This window comes from Agelaius phoeniceus, chromosome Z, assembly GCF_051311805.1.
Source record: "Agelaius phoeniceus isolate bAgePho1 chromosome Z, bAgePho1.hap1, whole genome shotgun sequence".
Lineage (NCBI taxonomy): Eukaryota > Metazoa > Chordata > Aves > Passeriformes > Icteridae > Agelaius > Agelaius phoeniceus.
Genome location: NC_135303.1, coordinates 59,979,288 through 60,001,758, shown reverse-complemented (window position 1 = coordinate 60,001,758; position 22,471 = coordinate 59,979,288). Strand labels below are relative to the sequence as shown.

At 37.5% G+C, this 22,471-nt stretch overlaps 1 protein-coding gene across 3 annotated transcripts in view; it reads right to left on the bottom strand.

Annotated features, from left to right (window-relative positions):
- Positions 1-22,471, bottom strand: part of PIP5K1B (phosphatidylinositol-4-phosphate 5-kinase type 1 beta) — a 96,872-nt gene that overhangs the window by 39,572 nt on the left and 34,829 nt on the right. For 2 of the 3 annotated variants that reach the window (XM_054651795.2, XM_054651791.2), the window contains exons 4-6: positions 21,315-21,396; positions 20,529-20,597; positions 8,613-8,743 (exon numbers count right to left, since the gene is read on the bottom strand). In XM_054651795.2, the coding sequence (XP_054507770.1) occupies positions 8,613-8,743; positions 20,529-20,597 (200 nt within the window). In that variant the 5' untranslated portion in view covers positions 21,315-21,396. The remainder of the gene's footprint in view (positions 1-8,612; positions 8,744-20,528; positions 20,598-21,314; positions 21,397-22,471) is intronic. The other variant, XM_077171040.1, reaches the window with a different exon arrangement.

Here is a 22,471-nt window from a genome sequence, read left to right as displayed (position 1 = left end):
TGTTCCTTGACCTCTGCTTCTGGGTAAGTGCAATATCATTGTTTTGCACAACCTCTACTTTGCCAGCCTTGTAGAGCTGAGCTGGCATCCTGCTTGTGTTTTGCATGACTTCTGTTTGCCTTTATTTATTTCTCCAAGACTGTGCTGTTGTGTTCCACTTTCCTTGATAACAGTAAAGTACTGCTCTGTTTTACTGTTCTTATCATTTTGGTCAGTGTCTGAATGGTTTGATAAATAGAGAAATACAAAATCCAAGACTTGACACAGTGTTGAAGTTAGCTTTTCCAGCACTTCTTTATTCATTTACTGTAACTAAATTATTCAGTAATGCAGAATGTACCATTATGCTTGGCAAAAAGAATATCCAAAGGACACAAAAAAGAAAAAAAGGCTACAAATTCACACAGGTATGAAAAGCAATAAATGTTAAGCAACATTCCTGAAAAAGATCATGAATAAAAATTAAATATAATGAAAGAATTTAAGAGCCTTCATCCTGTACAATTAATATTTGTCATATGAACTTGCCACTTTTCATTAACAGTTCAATGACATAAGCCTACTCAACCTACGCAGCTGCCCCTGTGCTGCCAAACCCCACACAACTGAACTGTTTCAGTGACAGCAGGTGAACAAGCTTTCTCAGTCTCCAGAAATGTATATACTGCTGCTTCTTGGAGTGCTAAACCCTACAGGTAATAGTAAAGGTTGCTTAGTTCTAAAGAACTCCTCTGATCACTCTATGTTTACTGCATTATGACTCCAAGATATCAAAATCAACTCCACGTATGCTTTATTGTTCCATTATAGAGTTAAAAATGGAAATCAGTAGATACAAGCTAAAGATAGTGTTTCTTTACAGTTAAGATAGACTAATGCTATCTTAATGCCTCTTTCATAAGGCCTTTCTACTGCTCAGAACACTGCTAGATTTGTCTGACATTAAGTTTTATATAGCTGGTTGTGACTCACTGAATTTTTGTACAATATGAGGATGCCCCAGTGGTCATATAGTTACACTGGAAACCTGGGGTCATACTTGTAAATGCATTTAATTGTCATAAGATGAAGAAAATAATAGAACAGAGTATTCTCTACTGAAGTATCACATAATTGTCAGGGACTATAAAGCATCTAAACTTTTTTGTTAAGTTTTACATTTCGGTAATAAACAGTTTTCTAAACCTGCTTCCTGCAGCTGTAACTCAAAGTCTTCTCCTGTGAAAGCATGACAGCAAGTAGATCACATGTCCTTACTATACCAGAACATGTTTTGTCACTTCACTAAGGTGAGATGAAGGCAGGAGGTTTGCTATGGCAATGGGACAGTTCTGAGCCATTTCATAAGTGCACATGGAGTAAAATGACCAGCGCTGGGTCCGCAGGGGCACAGTAACGCATAGCAAGTGGAGATTTATTGCTAAACAGAGCAATTATTTTGAAACAGCTTCTACATAGAGGGCAATTACATGCATTTAGAAGACAATAGATAGTATATTACAGATATAACAGTCAATTTCACTATACAGACAGTTTTCCTTATTAATTATAAAATCATCTTTGAAAACACTTCTGTTCTAAGTCTACAGAGTATTTTACCATACTCTGTTTCCGTTAATCATATTAATTAGTTTCAGCTTCACTACCTAACAGAATAGTTTACTGATCCCAACAGTAAGCTCTTCTGTAATTCATGAAGCAAGCTTGACACAAATTTAAGATTTCTTGTTAGTACTCTGGAAAATAGTTTTAAGGTTTTCCTGATTTTACTTCCAACAGAAAAAGCACCCTCACTTCCAGGAATTTCTTACCTGGTAATGGAAACCTTTCAAATTTCTTATCAATTTGAAGCTCATATGACAAGTATGAATTGAGTACAGCCTTGCTCTTTCTGTAAAAAGACAAACTCCACTGTACAGAAGGCTTGATCTAAGTACATCCCTACCCTATTTAGAATTATTCACATTCCACTCTATTAGCTATTGAAAGAATGTATTCTGTGGTTTCTCTTCATATTTTCTTGATGCATTTTACAGTTTCACTCTCATGGGATTAAAGTGTATGTGCAAAGCACTACATATAATAATTTTTAATCAGTCTAGGGAATTTCAATGAAGGGATGAAAGGGAACGATTATGTCTTTGAAATTTAACAAAAAAATGTCCATGATCCATTGACAAAAAGTTAAATTTGTAAAATGGTGCTTTGGACATAATAAGAAAGGGGGTAACCATGTAACTTCCCTCTCAGCTAGTTTAAGCACAGGTCTACCAGAAAAACAAAGATAAAGACTTTAAAATTAGCTCTTATTCTGGTAATCTTGAGCAATTCAAGTCTTTCTATATGAGCTATGACAACAAAATACAGGCTTTGGAATGATTAGGCAGCAATTGTAATTTATGAGGTATTTTAATAACTTTAGATGTTGTACCCCACAAAAGAAAAAGATTCATAGGCAGACTAAAGGAGAGAGACTAAGCTTAAAATGCAAGTTTGGTTTAATACTTATATTGCAATTTTTCATTTTTTTAAAATCAAGCACACCTAGAAATGACAGTATGTGCATCTAAGCCTGCCCCTTTGTAAATGCTGAGAGTGGATTTAAAGCCTAGGTGGTGCAATATCAAACTGAAAGTGAAGTAAAATGAATTACATTTTTAATGGCTAACCCCCATGGCTGTAAAAATTTGCTAAACAAGACACCCAGATACATTTCTTGGCAGCTTTTCTTTACTATGGCCTCACCCTGGTAGGATGTACTCAGGAGATACCACACCTATCTGAAGGGGCAGAGAAAGCCAGCTGCATATCTTGGTAACAAGCCTTCATCACTGAGGATTGTTCAAAGGCTCTGACGGAGCTGTTATCAAAAGAATTAGTCTGTAGTTGTGACCCTGTGTATAACTTTCCTGTGTGTATTTTAAAAAAACTGAAGAGGAGGAACACATCAGTTCTTGCAGTGAAAGCAATTATTCTTTAGATTGTAAAATCAAAATAAAATGTCTAAACTTAAATGCTCTCAACCTTAAAAACTAGTATTATCCAATTTCAATTTCATTGCTCTTGAATACAGCTGCTTTTAAAAAATTCATTACAATGTGTTTCAGCTCTAAAAACTGTATCAAACAAATACATGCTGCAGGTCAGGTAGTGCTTTGGTATGTTCCTTTCTTGTATGTAATTTCAGGAAAGCACAATTTCCCACATGCTGGAAGTAGATATCATGTTTATCTGTACAAATAGGTGTGTCTGTGTTTTCTTCATCTTTGAGCTAAAGCCCAGCAGTAACATCGTCTTTTCTCACTTCCATTTTCCTAAACTTCCAGCTATGAAATGCTGTCCTAAGCGTATCCCTGCAAGTCAGCTTTGAAATATAATTAGGAATAGTCAGTAACTTAAAAACTGGTCAAGTTGACTGTATCTATGTAACAGCTGAATACAGAAGCATTTACTTACAATGATGGAGATATTATTACTTTATAACCAACTGGAAATGCTATTAAAATATAGGATCTCAGAGTACTTGAAAAGTAGTTTAAGAGTCTACATAGTTATACAACTATCCAGGTTATCAGGTTTACCAATCATTTGTTGGTAACAGAAGTAGCTGAGTCCAGTAATTCATATCAGACTTTGCTTTTGTCACCAAAGTATCCCCATTTCTAATATTTGTTTTGCATCCTCCTCTCTGTGCTATCACTCCACTCACAAACCATAAAAACCTTGTCAGAACTTGAGTAATTCTGTGCATCTCTGCAACCAAAGCACCAAGGAAGAGCAGCAGCACTTCATCAGAATATTCAGGTCACTTTATCTTTCTTGTGAAATTGCCCACAGGAAACACGTATCATGGTATAAGTTACACAACAACTCATCATTAGTCTGAACATTTAAATACTAGTCACACTAAACCTGTAGAGCATTCTATACTACAAATATACTACTTAGTTCATCAGCTAACCTATGATACAGGGTTGATACAAAGATATTTCCAAGAGTAAGTATCAGTTTTCTCAATCGGTCCTCAAAAACATACTAGAAAGCAGTACACTTCAGTTGTATATGTAGGGTAGAACCCAAACTGGCCAAGTAAAGTTTTTACCTTCTTAGTACTTTGACTATTTATTTGGGCTGTTATTCAAATGCTATCACAATACAATGGTAAGCTTCTGACATTAAAGAGCTGAAAGTATTGAATAATCTTTCATTAGCATCACAAGTAAGCAATTTGTAAATGAACCAGTTGAGGGCACAGACTGTAGCTGCAGAGTGCATACAGGTCATCGGGCATGTAACACACTTCCCAGCTCAATTAGAAACCATAGCAACTGTTCTCAACATGCAGGGTCTAGACCCTGCAATAAAAGCTTATTAGCAAGGGAAGTGCATAAGATTGACTAACGACTTGCTGCAAAAAAAGTCAAACTCAACAGCTGTGCTTAGAAGCAGCCTGCATCTAAAAACACGAAAAATGCAGGCTGAAACATACTGTCTGGCTTGAAACATTCTGCATTTCTAAAGCTTCATAGCCAAAATTAGCTGATATAATGTAGCAGCTTCTGTTTGGCTTCTCAGTCACCACAGAAAATGCACCTCCTTCTGTGTCTACTGGAAGAGCCTACACTGCCAACTCAAAAGCAGCTCCATGGCCCCAAGGCCCAGTGACCAGCTTGAGGTACCACTGCCTACCAGAGCTAGGCTTACAGGTGAGCAACGAGCCATTCTAACCAAGGCCATCTCACTTGGAGCCAGCACCACCGCCAAGGCAAAGGGCTGACAAAATATTGCTGAAGCCACATTGTACAAACGACTAACTGGAAGCAAACTGTGCTACCGGGAACTGCTTCCAGCCAAGGAAGATGGGCACAAATATGCCCGACACAGCTAGTCACAGGACTGAGCACAGAGAGCACATGCAGGATGAACAACCTTCCCACCAAACCCTCCAGCCACTGTTGCAGCACTACCAACACCAGGTAAGCACCTCTGTTGCTAGATTTACAAAGCAGAGTTGAAAAGCCAGAACAGAGGTTACTCAGAGTGGTTTCCCTTTGTGGTTTCACTCTGTTCAGTGGGTAGGGTGGAGACTTCAGGCACTGTCTCTTCAGAATCAAGTAGGTCAATGCAGGGTGCATTTTGTTTCTCCATCCTAGGAGCGAATTTGCATAGTACTATTTTAACTCTATCTGGTTGGTGGATCTCAATGAAACCATTATAGCAGCTTCCAGTAATACCTTGTTTTCCAAAAACAACAAGTTATACAAACTCCTGGGGAGCTTGAAGAGAACGGGATGAAAAGCCCTCCACCACTACGATGTGCAAATGAAGGCAAGAACCTTTGCAATTCAAATCCACAATAGTAAACAGACACAGCAGAAGTACAGACACCTGTACTTCACTCAAAGTCACTTCCAGAAATAAACACGTAAATTAACTGGGCTAAACTCTGACTAATTTAACACAGTTACAGAGTAACTCTGGACCAGGAATAACCTGCAATCCAGGGAGTTACTTCTGATTTACATCTGTAGCTCCCAAATATGCAGAGCAGTTATGTTCAGATCTGACCTAACCACTTTTTTCCCTGACATTTTTCTCCCTTCTTAATGAATCCTGAATGCTTCAGTATGACTACTGAAGCAGAGATACAGGATGAGGGCTATTTCAGGGTCTTGAGAGGTGTGCAGAAACTATCCTCTTCAACCTATAAAATTCATAAACAAGTGTTAACTATTTTCCCCTAACTATAAAAGGGCAGATATAAAACTCTTCTGCTCACTGGTGCATAGGCTGCATTGTGTTGCATTTCTACTAGCTTAAGTCTGTCTTACCACTGTTACCTCAACAGTGCCCCTGTTGCTGTCAAAGAAGCAGGTGTGCCTTTGACTGAAAAAAAGCCTTCTCACCTCACTTCCAGACACAGGTAAGGCAGAGAAAACATGGGATGAAGATGGAGTAGGACACCATGCAAAGGGTCAGGTTGCTGTGATATTGCCAAAATGAAGGGGAAGTTCAGCTGACAGCTGTTTGACGTTGCAGATGAATTAATTGTACCCAAAGCAACTGGAAAAATACTGCTCCTTGCTGGGTAAGCACCTGTTTCAGCACCAGTCTTGCTGCACTGTAAGGTTCTCCTGCTGCAAACTTCTGCAAAAAGTTTACTCAATCTCAGCTAGCTCCAGGCTACTTCCAGGTAGAGGTCAACCCATTTCACCTGCTGGTGTAACTAATTTCCACTAATTGATTTCAATCCAGACCAATCCAAATGGGACCAAAAAAAAGGTCATTACAGTAATTACTTTTAACAATGCTGCCATCACAAGTAGGTACTCCCCCTTGGAAAACGCAAAGAGCACCTGAGGTGCACCTTGGGAGTGCAGTTCCAGCTGTAAAGAATGTGCAGCCTTTGCTTTTTGATTCAAACATGGGTAATGAAGTTACCTATTGACATGACTCAGGACCAATCCACATAATGCCATCATGAAACAACATTCCAATACTCTGAACCAGCAAGAAACAATCCTGTATTAATTTTGTGCAATCCTAACGTATAATAATTCATGCACAGTAATACACTTCTGGTGGAATATAATTTAGATAAATAAAAGTGGATGTTACACTGAGACATAGCAAGGATTTGAAATTGGACATTTCTATGCATCAGCATAAGAAATCGAGTCATTTGAAGAGATTGCTATAGATAGCCAACTTTTAATTCCATAGACAATGCTGTCAACGAGTGCTCTTTATGGAGAGGTTCTTTGTTACAGTTAAGATGGCTCACTATGCTGCATACTGCTTACTACCTAGTGATGCAAAAAAAACAAACCAAGCAAACCCAAGCCCAAAACTACACTGCTTTGGCCATTACTTTCATTTGTCTAATTTTCCTCAAAATATTTTTTTAATAAGAAACTGTCCAGAAAGGCACTACTAAAGCTTTTCTATTCAATTTTACATTAGTGTAATCAGTCTCTTCCTTCTGCCTTTTGGGTTTTTTTTCAAGCCAGAAGGGATGTCTCCCTACTCTTCCTTATTACAATACAAAACAAGTAAATTTCATTTCTGTGTGTACATGCATGAGAGTCTCACAGGAAAGAAGGCACATGCAATGCTATGGACTACAAACCATTTTATTTTACTTGTTCCTTTAAAATTATGTTTAAAAAGAAAGATAATAAATTTTCTATCTCAAACCATGCTATGTAATAAAACAGTTTTAGCATGTAGGTTGCATTTAGTTTTCATGAACAGATCTTATATAGCAAACATACCACAGAAGCCTCTATCACTGTCATAGGCAGACATTTTTCTCACTAATAAAAGCTTTGTCACATGATATGCAAATTTCTTACCTTTGAGTTGGATTTTTTAAACAAAATTTTGTGATTATAGTGTATGAAAACACATTCATATAGTTAAATTCTCTATATCTTCCTAATCTGCAAGAGAAATATAGTAACCTGTGCACAAACCCTATCATTAACACCGAAACAAGGATATGAATACCCTCAACTACTAGGAACTAATGCAAAAGCTTCATTTTACATAACATTTTTTTTTCCTTAAGGATATCTCACTTCAACAAAAATCAAGGAAATTTACACGAGGAAATACCAAAATTTAAAGTGTATGCAATTATTTTGTACATTGTTAATTCAACTTTGTTTAGTGACGCCAGTAAATACTAAGGATTATAAATTATTTGGAATTTATGAATCTTATGAAGTAGCATTCAAACTGCACATAAACAAAACTTTGAAAAACTGATAGAAATCAATCCCAAATCCAAGAAAGATTACATAGATAGCATGTTCTTACTTAAATGACTGTACCTAGCACTTCTGAAAACCCAGAAAACACTCAACAGAGTAAAGCCATCCTGGTTTTGAAATACATTTCTCCTAAACTTTTTTCCTCACTTGCTAGCACATCTAACCTGGAAAGGGTACATGGCACTGTACTTCACCTTCTGAGCACCAAAAAATCAGTATGACCTTGATTTCCCTATCAGCATAACTGTATTGTTACTATTTCTATACCATCGGCTTGGCAGTGATATAAGCTGAAGTGGCAAAGCAGTAAAGGTGTACAACCTGTAATCAGCATATCTTGTAAGAGCTGAGTGTTGCCACAGACTAGAGTCCTGGACAGAATTTTATAGCGTAAATATAAGGACACGTTGTAGTATAAATTTTTATATTATACTTTAAATGGCAGGACTTGAATTTTCATAAATTTTAAAAATCCCTCAACAAAATATCAAGTATTACCATCAAGAAACTAATAAGCAACTAATCAAATGTGAATGTCAGATCCACAAATCACTTCAAATTGACAACTCCTTTAATTGAAAGTGTCAAAATTACTTTCCCTCTCTATAAATGCTAAGTCTCAAATCTTCAGATGAAGTATGATCTTTCCAACTCTCTCTCTACCTTCCTTTCCAATGACACCATGAAGACTAGAAAGTTTTCAAGTTTCATACATTATACTTACTCTAACATGATTTTGTTAGAACTGGAAAACAAAACTGGTTCAAAATACTTAATTAAGAGTTTAATTATGAAATTTTATTGAGGAAAAATCCTAATGAGTGTGCTTGTTCTTACCTTGGTAGAAAGACACTTTCCACTACATAGAAGTCTTGCATAAGAACATCTCTGTCTGATTTTGATGTAAGATTTCCTACTGTGTATCCTATTCCCAACTGGATAGCACCTTTAATAGCGGAGGATGCAGTCTGTGGAAAAAGTAAGAATTCAAGCATGAGTTTGCTAAAAGCAGATTTCTGTTCTTTATCGATAATATTATAGCTAAACACTTTGATCATTTTCATAATAACAACACCCTGTCATCTTCACATCCTAGACCTCAGTGATTTTTATTTAAATATTAAATTAAAATATTTTAAAGAATCACTATATACAAAGCGAAACTTTTCAAATTACCCAAATAATTTAGACATGGAGTTCTAACGCAGCATGGAATTACAGAATAGCAGGTTGGAAGGGACCTCAAAAGGTTCAACCATTATCCCACTTTGTTCAACCTTTCTTGACAAAAGCATGATCTAGACAAGACAGCCAAGCACCCAGTCAAGCCAAATCTCAAAAATGGGAATCCACCAATCCTGGGGAGTTTATTCCACTCCACTGGGAGTTTATTTCACTGTTATCACTGTGAAATATTTCCACTTGTGTTCAAGTAGAATATCCCCAGGAGTAACTTCACCCATTATCCCTCATATTTTCCATGTAAAAACAGGGCCTCTATCTTCTTTGTAACCACCCTTCAGATACTGTAACATGGTGATAAGTTTCCCCTCAACCATCATTTCTCAAGGTTGAACAAACCCAGCTCTCTCAGCCTCTCTGAATGTGTCAGGCTTCTCAGCCCTCTGATCATCTCTGTGGCCCTCCTCTCCACCCTCCCTAGCCTGTCCATATCTTTTTTGTACAGCAGAAACCAAAACAGACAACAGTATTCCAGGTGTGGCCTGAAAAACACTGACAATAATGGGATAATCTCTGCTGCTGATGCCCCTGTTGGTGCAGCCCAAGACCTCACTGGGCTCCTTTGCTCCAGCAGCAACTCCTCACTCTTATTGAGCTTTTTGCTCACTGGGACTCCCTGGTCCCTTCCCACAGAATTGCTCCTCAGCCTTGTGCTCCCAGCTTGTGCTGCCCTCCTGGATTTGTTTTCCCAGGTGAAAGACCTTTCACCTGTCCTTGCTAAACTTCAAAAGGTTCTTCTTTGCCCACTCTCCAGCCTAAACCTTCCAGGTTTTCCTGCAGCATGGCTCTCCTTTTCAAAGCGTTCACTTGATCCCTGAGTGATTTTAAGTGCTCTGGATGACCACATATGAAGACACGAAACAGCACTGGGCCCAACACCAATCCCTGGGGGACCCCACTTGTGCCAGTTCCCAGTTGGAAAAGGAGCCATTTACTCCCACTCTGGGGGCTGCCTGAGGGTCAGTTCCCCACCCACTGCATGAGCAGCTTGTCCAGACTGTTACACAACAGCTGGACAGGAAATCATCCAGCAGACTTGTTGCACAGCTTCACCAGAAAGCTGTGGGAGACCGTGGAGAAAGCCTGGGAGAAACACAGGCAGACAACGTCCACTGCTTTCCCCCATCAACCAAGCAGGTTACTTTGCCCTGGAAGGCAATCAGGTTTGTCAAGCACAATTTGGCCTTGGTGAACCCATGCTGGCATTTCCCAATCATATGCTTCATCTGACTTGTGACGGCTCCTAAGAGGATTCTTTCCATAACACTTTCCTTTGCCTTAGTATTAACCTTCAGAATGCACAGCCAGACCCCAAACTCCACAATAGTGTGATCACTGTAGCCAAAGCCATCACTAAGTGAGATATTGCAAAGCTGGTTTCCTTGGTTAGTGAGCAGCCAGTCCAGCCATGCCTCATTCCTGGTTAGCACATCTAACACTTGTATGAAGAAGCAGTCCTGTATGCATTCAGGAACTTGATGGATGTTGTGACCTGCTGTATTGCTCTACCAAGAATGTCTGGATAGTCGAAGTCACCGAAAAGACCCATGATCTGTTATCCAAAAGTTGCTAAGCAACCCTGATTAAGTGCTTCTTTGCCCTTTTCATCTTGGTTTGGAGGTCAGTAGAAGATGCCTAATCTAAGATCCCCCTTTGAGATGTCCCTTCTGATCTTGATCCAGAGGCATTTGATAGGGCTTCCACAGTCACTGTAGTTGACCTCTATATGTTCATGATTCACTTTTAACCCAGAGCACAACTCCTCCTCCTCTACTTTCCTGCCTGTCTTGACAAAACCTATAACCATCCTTTGGGATCCACTAAAAATAGTTGCAATCTAACAGGATATTCAAATTGCTTCAGGATTGTGAAGCATGCATTATATTCTGGAAAAAAACAGTCACACATTCCAGGTGATTGTACATGCGTGCCGAGGAATCACAATGCAAGCTTATGGCTTAAATGCTGATTCTAGATGCAAATAAATGTATTTATTACCTTCTGCCTAAAATTCAGCGCCAGAGATCCATTGACTGTGGGGAGTCTAGAGAAAAATGAAATGGGGAAAGCAAAATCTCTCTATAAAAATCTACTCTTATAAAGTGCAATGACTAAATTCAATGGCCTGAGCTTGCAGAACAGAGAAGGCTTCAAAACAATAGCATGAAATTGTGATACTATATATTTGTAAATTGAGACCATATCTGAAACTTTCCCATGCTGAATAGACAGTCATGCTGCATGAATTTGAAAAAAAGTAGAAGTGAGTCAAAATCAGAAACTAGTCAAGAAATGAATTTTTAACAAAACATGGAAGGAGTGAATAAAGAAAACCATTGGGCAGGGAAAGAATGCTATGAGGAAGGGAGTATCTTCCCTTGCATGATCACCAGTTTGAAGACAACATGTTTGGTCCCTGTTTTTAGGTTTTATCTCCTACCTACTAAACAAGCAAGAGACTAGCAGAAAACACCAGAAGTTTCATGATCAGAACCACTTCAGCGCTTGAATGGAACCATTTCAGGAGTGAAAATTACATAAGAAGTGGTTGAAGTACACAAAGCTAATCTTGTTCTAGTTCTTGGAACATCATATACTAGAGTGGCTGCTTATTTTTTAAAAAGACAGAGGTGTGTAGCTCTTAAATAATTAAGACTGCACCCCAAGCAGAATTTGCATAACAGTTTAGTACCAGAGATTTGGTGGGAACAAACAACAGTCCATTCTGAAAGTGCTACTTTGACTAGTAAAAAGATTTGGCTTTGTGTCATAAGAAGAGTCACATTTTTCTTTCCTTGAAAGGCTTCTATTCATGAATGATTAATGCCCAACAAAAGCTGTAATTATGTAACTTTGATCAAACCAATACACATACAAATAGTTTCTGCTTCATTGCTGAATGCCCATCTTGTTCACTGCCACAGCAAGCAACTATGTTTGAAAGAATAGCAGATAGTACAGTACAGAGGACATGCCATTCCAAATAAACCCTGACAAAACCCACCAAACTTCAAAAACACCCAAGACAAGTAACCTGGCAATGTGACTTCAAAAAGAAACCCCTGGATCATTATCAGTTTCTCTGAGTCAGGATTGAAGGCAGTTGAGATGGTAGTTCATGTTCGGACTCAGGTGTTTATTATTTCTTATCAGTGAAACAGCTTCACAACCACAAGTTTGGCAGCCTTTCATTAGCAAGGCACAAAATGGCTAACAATCTCTCATTACAAGGTCTTTTAAGACTAAACTATCCAATTAAGAGAGGGCACCTAGATTATTTTCCCTTTTAACTCAATAATTGATCTCTCAAAGCCCACAATGTGGACTTTTCTGTTCAATTATAAAACATCACCCAAACCCATGAAGAAGAAAGGAATTAGAAGGTAAAGAAGAACAACCTGCCTCCACCCTAAAACCTCCATCTTGCTTCATATTAATTTCTATGTTCTAAAACCCCAAACTCTAAGTTTTCCACCCTGTAATATTACACAATTCTAACCAATGACACACCTATAATCCCAGTGCTATCAATCAATTTTTGAAGTCTTCTCCACAGCCTCAGGTCAATTGCCGTGTTTTCTGGTGGGTCTCTGCCTTTAAGCACAGAAAGTTTAAAATTCTCAGCATCCAGGGTTCCAGCTGATCATCTTTCAAGCTCATAAAAATATTTGTAGAATTTTTTTTTCAAATTTAAAAGACCCACAGACTTGTAGTCTCCAGAAGGCAGAATGTAAGACTTCTAATACAACGACACAGACCTTTCCTACAGGTTACCTTGTTAATTTCCACTCATATTCAAGAATGTCATTAGTAACTGACTATCATTTCTGCAGCAACCACAGAAGTTGGTTTAGCAGAAAAGTAATGTTATGAAATCATTCAGAATGCTTTAACAACAGCTTTGAAACAAATTGAGAGCTGCTACAGTATGCTGAAGGCAACAACTGCTGGTCCAAAGTCCACTTTTTGTCAATCACCACTATGACCAAAGACTGGTAACTCAGTATGCACTTAGCAACTGACAAGTATTTGTTTTCACAGTCCATAAAATAAAAACAGAACAAGCCTTGGAATTCATCTTTTAAACAGCACTTGTCTTAATTTTTTATATTACTATTAATAATATTATTATCATCATTAGATCCAAGGAAAATATAAAGAAGTTCCTTCTTAAGCCTGAGAGGAAATGTTCTTGAAACACCCATTTTATTACTACAAAAATGTATTTATAGGAAACTGCAAATGCAACTGGAAAAACGGAAGTCTCTTGTGATTTTTTTCCTTACTTGGGCACCTCTTTTAATGCCCATTAAAAGGCATTAAGGCAGCAAAAGGCAGCAAAATCTAGTTTCAAACCTAAGCCCCTTATTTATTTCAATTTTTCTTGAATACTCTCCTGCTGCAAAGCAAACAATAAAATTCAGCCTTCTGCACCATGGGTTTTTTTCAGTCCTTTAGAGACTGAAATAAATTTTTCCTCCTATTAGTCTCATGCAGAGGTTCAGAAAATGGCCCTGAGATTATTTATTAACTGTAACTGTAAAGCTGACAGTTCACAGGGACAGTACAGTGAGTCCCAGACAATTTAACCTGTTATCAACCTTCTGAAGATCAAGAAATATTAAGGGATGACAATAACCAGCAGGAAAAATGTTGATGAATTTTAGGTTATGAAAGTGATTGAATTTATAGCAAATGCTGTACACTATGACAGCTGTCTTTGTTACATAAAGGGGCACAAAGTAAAACTTCTCCTATCCTCTTTCTGCTGTTTAGGATATTACTGTCTACTGCACAGGTGCTTTGATGCTTTTATCCCTGCATAAAAAACCAAAACTGATCTCATTATGATGAAACATTCCTTTGCCTCTTTTTGTCAAAAGTAACCATATACTTTTTCTGTATTTGTCATATGGAGGCCTGCTAAAGGGGCCTGTAGATACAAAAAATTATATGCAGACTCATAAAGTATAACAGCAGCATATAATATAGAATACAGGTATATGGAATATTTGCATCACTGATAAATATTCTAGCACTCAATGCACTGTTCTCTTAAATTACTTTCTCTGCAGATCAGTCTTCCATTTGCTCTACATTACTGTAAACTGAAATCCTTTCTTCAGAGTAGCAAAATAAATGAGAAATTAAATCCTCTCAAACCAGGTCTTAAGTTCGCACATGATCCCACCAATAAACTAAGCAGGATTTAGACATTGTTTTTCCTACAAATAATCACTTTCCGGTAGCCTTCTAAAACCTAAATTTGTTATTTAAATAAAATAAAGGTGTTACTCAGACATTCATAATGCATATAAAGGCAGTTCATAACCAGATAACAAAAAACCCCAAAAAACCAAAAGAAAAACCCCAACCAAAAACAACAACAACAAAAAAATCAACTAACTGAAACTATTTAACAACTGTACAAGTTAGGGACAAGGCTACTGAAAGGATTGAAAAAGTCTGTCCTTTGAAGTAACTGAAAAAAAAATTCAAGGATGGCAAAAATATGGATATTGTAATTTCAGAATATGTACTATAAATTGGCCAATAATCATTTCTGTTAGAGTGTGAACGTTGTAAATTACTGGTAAACCTGACAAAACACTAATGTGTCAGTAAATGTACAGACTACATCGTACATAAAGATTTTAGATATGGTAAATGGATTTTTTTCCTTTAAACAAGTGTCCTTATAATTTCTAGGTAATTGTATGGGACTATTAATGGCATAAATCATTTAACAAACCATGAGCAGATTGGAGCTGAGCAGGAGGCTTAATCTAATTTAATAGAAGTTCCTCTCTAATGTCATTCAGTTATTTTTCCATTCATCTTTCAAGTCTCAATTGCTCTTTGCCAAATCTATATGCATTTCCTACATGTTCATGAAATGTAGCTCTAACATTCTGGGCTTCTTCAAAAGTAGATCCTAGGGAAACCCTTTAAGACATCATGAATGTGAACTTTGTCCTTGTTTTTTTGTGTTCTCCCCTTTTATAACATTTTATTGCAGCTGAAGTTTGACCTATGAACTTTCTATAGCAAAGATGGTGATTTTTCCAGAAGACAGCTGGTTTATTGCAGGTGCCATAAAGTGATGCAGAGAAATTAACTCTGCCTTGGAAATTCTTCCTCATTTTCACCATGAAAGGCAAAACGATGATTGCTTTCTTTCACCTTCTTTACTACAGTCATTCTTACAGGTTTTTAAATCTGCCAAATGAAACGGCACACCTAGCTACCACAGCTCTTCGTAAGAGATGAGGAGAAACAGACTTCTGAACAGAAGTCTTCACTGGTTAACACTGCTTTGCAACCACACATCCCACAAAGTAATTGTCACTGGTTCATTTCTCTCTGCTACTGTATGTGGAGAAATCTGCTTTCATCTTCCTCACTATCCCACCCTTCTCCTCTGTTGGACAATGAACTGGACTGCGGTAGAACAGCTACCTGCCTTCAGGCAAAAGTCTCAGCGAAATAAGTAAATTCTTTAAAAAAGGAAGAAAAATATTCATAGGTCTCACTTGATCAAAATTGTTGAAGCTACATGGCTTATGCCAGATCTGAATTTTCTACTACAAGTAGGCATTTGATCTTCAGTTTTACTAGTTAACATAAGTACTAGGAATCCACCCATGCTATCACTTCCCTGCAAACACAGTTTATCTTTTCCAGACTTCTGAGAAGATAGAACCTGCCATAAATTGTATAAACTCTTAAGCCAAACCATTTGAGGAGAATGCCTGTTGAAAAACCATACATCTTCCTCAAGCAATATTTAAAAATAGCTCTCTTAGAATATTAGGAAATTTCAATTAGATTCAAGACATACATGTGGTTATTGCCTAGTCCATTGCTCTTGCACTTGATCTGTCTTTTTGAGTGCCTGCTGTGCTTACAGTCTCATTGAAACAACACTTCTTGACACTGTTTCCATTGAAACTTCCGGATGGAGGTGGCTACCCCATCTCAGCATGCTTTCTGCAGCTGACACATAATAAATCACAAATAACACATGAAAATAGTGTTACCAGAAAATCCCATTAAAATAACTAATCTTAACTTTCTCCACAACTTGTGACTATGGGTCACTACAGCCGTAGTACTCCCCCACTCTTTCTTCAGTTCACACTTCTCTCTAGCAACTGTTTGTCCACCTTCTGCAGGTTGTACTTCATGAAGATGGACTCCTGTGCATCGTGTGTGTGTCTGTGTGATTGTTACAGTTCAACTGCAATCAGAATGATTTCCTTATCCAAGCTGAATCTGCTCTGCCTTTGTTTTCCAAAATTGGATTCGGGTGACTCCATGGCTTTCAATTAATTTTTCCTCCATGTCAAAACATTTATGCTTAAGCTTCAGTAGTAGCCATGAACCCAACTACTCTGGTTGTTCTATTTTGAGGAAGAGAATTTGAGACCTCTGAGCTTGGAAGTAGCCATAGCTCCAGGCAAAGTTGCAGTCATTTTGATATCTTTATAGGTGCATAAAATCTGCCACTGAGGTCCCAGTACAGCAAAACTTTCAGTGATGAAATTGCAGTGTCTCCAAGAAAAAGTACTCTACCTGCAAGCATTAGGTGCACAGCATAAGTCAATGCTAAAAGAGATGGAAAAAATGCTGCTTGCACATGTTTGCAAGCCAGCTAGCTATTGCTGACAATAGGTAGCTGGTTTCCTTTATCCAGGCAAATTTCCCTTGCTCCTGGCAAAGTGACTCATGACATGCAGTTTTGAACAGGTTACATAAAGAGCTTGTAATACACTAAACAGAAGAGCTGCAAGATATGTAATGGCAAGAAACAAATTCTAATTATATACTTGTGTGGCAGCCTTCAGACTAAACAGAGATTGTGGCAATCCAGTAACAGATTTTCACAAGTGCACATTTACATCTATTTTCTGCTGTGATTTTCTTCTACACTTCTAATGTGCTTTGACAGACCTCTCTGAGCCTCATTCTGGCCACCATCCTATTATTAAGCATCAGGATGCTACTGAAATCTGATTTGACAGGCAACAGACTCAGGGCTTGTGTGATTGATGGCATTGCAAGGCAGAAACTGCATGTGTGTCAGCAACTTCTCACAAGAAAGTTTGCAAAATAGAGAGGAAATGAAAAAAGCAGCAACTGCATACTCCAGATGTCTGTGACTGAATACAAATATCCAAGAGAAACTATAGTCTGGTGACCTGATTTTTGCAAGCATGCAATGGAACAAATAACCAGTCTCTCTTATATCCCTTACCTTGTGTCTCTGAGAAAAATTCTCACAACAAAAAAAGGCCACAAACCCAAACAAACAAAAAACCCAAACAAAAACCCCAAACCAAAAGCAAAAGAAACAAAGCTAACCAACAAAAACCCCTCCACCCTGAAAGAACTGGCCACAGTCTGCACAATTTACAATTTCTTTGATCTCAAAGTTATTTTAATTCTCTACCTTAAAAGCTGCATGGAACATGTATCTGTGAAGTGTCTCTTTCATTAACTAAGTTCTTTGATCTGGGTGACTGAAACACTTTATTATTCATATTCACACTGTAGACTTAACAACTTCTCAAAATTTACAAATAGACAGAAAATCCATAAGTAGTTTCAGATTACGATGTTTGTAAAAAATGCATGCAGCTGAACAGCTTAGCAGCCCCACCTTAAAAATCACAATTTAAAAGAGAGAAAAACACCCTGGTTTTCAAAAGGGAGAAAAAAAACCGCAACCAAAAAACCCCGAAAAACCCAAACAAACAAAGAAACACCTAAAAATCTAAAAATCCCCAAAACAAATAAAAAGAAAGTTGTGCTCCCTCTTCTGTCAAGACTTTGACTACATAACAACAGACAATTAAAAGCCAGAGGAGCATTTATGTCAAAATGCAGCCCCAGAAAAACTGAAAGCTTAAAAGAAAACAGTGGAAAGAAGGAGCATGATTCATAATAAAAATCATGCTCTGTCTTGGTCTAGTTATGCATTTCAGAGTCCGAAAGGATAGTGTAACAATGCTCATGCAAGCTCTTTCACAAGGTTATAGTAATTTAAGAAATTTCTTGGAACTTCAAGATGTTTACATTCATGCAGATAGCAAGTCAGCTGACTACTGTAGGAAATTGAAGAGCTGGAGATTCAGATTATTATATTAGTTCAGATAAAGCTGTTACCTACCTCTATTTCAGCTGAGGTTAACAAAATAAAAAAGGAAATATTGAAATAATCTAAAATTTCAGAGAAAAACCTGATAGCCTTACAGACTGCTTTTTATTCTGGAAAGTTTTATCAAGGAGTCAGAGGTGCTCTCCTGCAGATAGCTTGTTTTCACCTAACTCAGGTTAACTTAAAGCAGTGAAATACAGTCATTACTACAGAAGTTTGTAATACATGGATAGCAGCTATAACTACCTAAACAACCCGAGTAGCTGAAAAAGCACCAGCTGAGGAAACAAGCTCTTCCCCAGCCCAGACTTCTGGAGAAAGTGGCACAGGAAGTCACAGGAAGGACTGTAAGTATGTTTCAATCAAACAAGAGTAACAATACATGACTGGAGATCTGTAAATGGAAAACCTGTGGGCAATTTAAGACAGGCAGCTTCTGGCTGCAAACAAGCATTCCACAGAGTACTATTTCTCTGTGTAACTTACCTAAAACCATGGAGTTAAATGAGAAATTATATGAAATGCCTCTGATGAGCACAAGTCCTACCAGGCTTATGCTATACTTCCAACATACACTACTAATACCTCTGAATGTCCATTTAAAAACAGAAACAATGTATATAGAATATCTGAAGGAGGTGAGTATCACAGAATTACAGAGTGGTTTAGGTTGGAAGGGATCACCAGTGGGGTCATCTGTTTCCAACGTCCCTGCTAAAGCAGAGTCTTCAATATTTAACAGAAGGTGCAGAGTTTCTAAGGAATTTGACTTAAGAAAAAAGAGACATTGTTAAAATGAGGCATCAGGGAAATATATGTTAGCAGTTAGCTCTGCACGGATAAATTTTGAGATCAAAATTTATTAATATTTTATTAAAATTACCACAAAAAGGAAAAGTATGATGATACTATTAGGTAATAATACTAAACTATTAGGGGCATATGCAACACAGGATCTTGAGCACAGAACAACTGAAGGTGTAATTACATGAAAAGGAAATAAATTGGCATAAGATACAACAACTGGCAGTGCAGAGACAGAACCTGGAGGTCACTGTGATATGTGAGTGCGATGCAGCTGTGTGCTTCTGACAGTCACTGTGATATGTGAGTGTGATGCAGCTGTGAATCACAGGTCTTGTCAGAGGTACTTCCAGCAGATACACAGTAGAATTTGCGCCACAGTGAGAAGACTTTCTATAGCTTCTTCTGAAAGGCTGTGAATTTATAGTTGAAGAGGAACAGAGAAGAGTATGTGGGATGACCAGGGGGAATGGAAGCTTGCCTATGGCTATTATTAGTCTAGTCTAGCAACATAAACCTGGAGAAGTTCAGGCACCAAACATTTCTTCCTTTCTCATACTAATTGTCAAGACAAATTCTGACTTCTACCTTTTAAAGTCATCAGTTGGGAAATTTGAACTAACCTGTATTAAAAACAAATATTATTTCCTTTCATTTCTGAGAAAAATATCTGGAATGCTAAGGCCACCAAGGTACTGGCAATGTAACTGCCAGGAAAAGGGATGGTAAAAGAAATAGCTTATAGATCTCCTTGACTTTACCAGCAGTTGCTGGTTGCTGTAAGCAACACCCAGAAATTAAAAACCCTAATCACTGTATGTACTACAGAAGCATGTGGACTTCTGGGCTAGATTACAGAATTCATTTTAAAACATAATCACCATTTCTTTGAGATGATCTGTCAAAGTAATGATAAAATCCAGTAGCTAACAATTTGGTTGTGTAAATATGTAAAGAAAAATTTGCTTTTATAGCTCAGCTTAGTCATCAAAATTGCTAGTGGACTTAAATAATGCTGGTCACGGACAATCTGTATCAGAAAAACAAACCCCAAACCATTATCAGCAATATCTAAATGGACTATTGATGCATGCTCCTACATTAAATATGTTCTCTCTTATACATCTCTTTAAAAAAAATACTTAGCAAACAAATAGTGGTCTGCTTGGCAAAGTGCTGGAAAGATGCTTTGCTTTTGTAGTCTAGACACATTACATAAACACTCAAAGCATTTGGAAACTGTAAATTTCTTACAACAGTGTTTAAGGCCAGAGATGTGTGTGTTGCTAAGAGCAAAAATTTCTATCAATCTAGCAATATGGTATACTTTAAAGCTGGACTAAACAAGTTTTAAATAGTCAGTTCTGTGGTGGATAGAAATATTTTATGATTTCACAGAAGGGATAAAGTAATTTCAAAAACCCCATGGAACAGGTTTTATTTGTTCTTGGTTTTAATAAGTTCTGAAATATATTCACATACAGCAGGTCTGAATTACCGACATGAAGGGAAAAACATACAATAAAAAGGTTGAAGCTTTTATTTACCTTTTTATATGTTTTCTCTTCATTTGGCTTTCCAGCAGTAATGTCTCCATTTTCAGTAACAGACGACATCTAATAACAGAAGCTTAAGTTACAAAGACAGTATTTGCTTTACAAAGGTAATTGTTCAGAAAAATCCTGTAATTTATTATCCATTTTTGCTAAATTCAAACTTCTCAGAGATATTCCTAGGGTATTTCTTGTACTCTAGGAAGTATTTTCCACACAGACTAAAACGACAGCACTGGCCCAGCAATATGTCCAGCATATGACTGATTCTACATGACTCTGCATCTTTTCCCCACACCAGTGTGCAGTGCGGTCTTGCTCCTCAGCCTGCTGCGTGAGATGCTCTTGAAAGGGCAAAACTATGAAGCTCATGACTCAGATGTTCAGTGGCATGTCTCAGTAGTCTAAGGTCCTTGGCTGCATCAATATACTGTATCTCCTCCAAGTAGCAAGGAAATAATAGACTACCACAGAGTTGCAGAATATTCTGAATTGAAGGGACCCACAATGTTCACTGAGTCCAATCCTTAAGTGAATTGCCCATATAGGGATCAAAGCCACAGCCTTGGCATTATTAACATCATGCTCTAACTATTTGACATTGTATCCTATCACAGCTGTAAAGCCATTCTAGACCAAGAATAAACCACTAAGATAGAGATCACCTTGGTAAGACACTCTGAGTGCGTTTGCCAAAGTAAACAAAATAAAAAGGCAAAATGACATGGTTTAAAATAATTCTAAATTTCACCGATACTTTAACAAGGGAATTATACTTACCCTTATGAACAACAGAACAGGTCATCTGGAGCTGAGAGTGAAGATCAAGCCATTCATTGGTGGTGGTAATATTTTTCACAGCCTATTATAAGAAATATCTGTCAACATTATGCCTTAACAAACTTTCATCTCACAGAATAGCTGTAGATTTCCTTTTATTACTATTCTTCAGCCCAAGCAAGCATTCAGCTACAAGTGAGGCTTTTTAAGAATCATGTCAAATAACTTGGTTACTATAATTAGAAATTGCTATACTTAAAACATATTATAACTTAACTTGGTTAATATACTTAGAAACTGGCAGTATTACACAGGAGGGAATCAGTGCAGAGTAATTCCTTTTTGCCCTAGATATTTCATCCCTGTGGCACAAGCACCTCTACAATAAAACATTTATGTAGAGCAGTGCACATACATGCTCTGGAGTGTTGTGTAGTTACATGTGTTATTAATCTTACAGCCTTATAATCTCCAACCACTTATAAGAAATAGATGTGATGGTTTGGAAGACAGCACATTGAAAAGTCACAGATTACAAATTAAAAAAAAACCTAATGATACCTCAAATGAGAAGAAAATCTCACTTTGTCTTTAAGCAGTTCAAACAGCATCTTGTACATAACAAAAATTTGGTTTAAGAAAGTGTTCTAGGGCCTCATTCACTGATTTTGTTTTCCCCTAATCTAAAGGGTATACTTAGCACTACCAAGGAACCTTTTAATAAAAGGAGTCAAAGTCACTATTTTCCTTTCCTTTTCTTCAGAGAAGCGTCTGAGCCAAAAAAAGAGAAAAAGGTGGGGGACACAACAAATAGAAACTTGGAGTTTCTGAGAAGAAAACAATGCCTCCTTAGAAAAAGACACTTCTTACATTGCATACCAGTACTTTCCTCCTGCAGCTAACTGTACTCTTCATTGTAGCCTCCATCTAAGTAATGTGTGTTAATGAGTAATTCCTTCATTTGGACATGCATTAGCAGTCTCCTATGCACTGAACTCCTATTTAAAGGCAATGACTTAGTTTTTATAGCTTTTTAAATTGTATGTAGTTCACCTCACTCACCTATATTCACACATTTAATATTAATATTAACCCATGCTTACAACTCTATCAGTACACAAAGGCATCAAGAACTTGCTAAAACAGCTTTTGCAGGA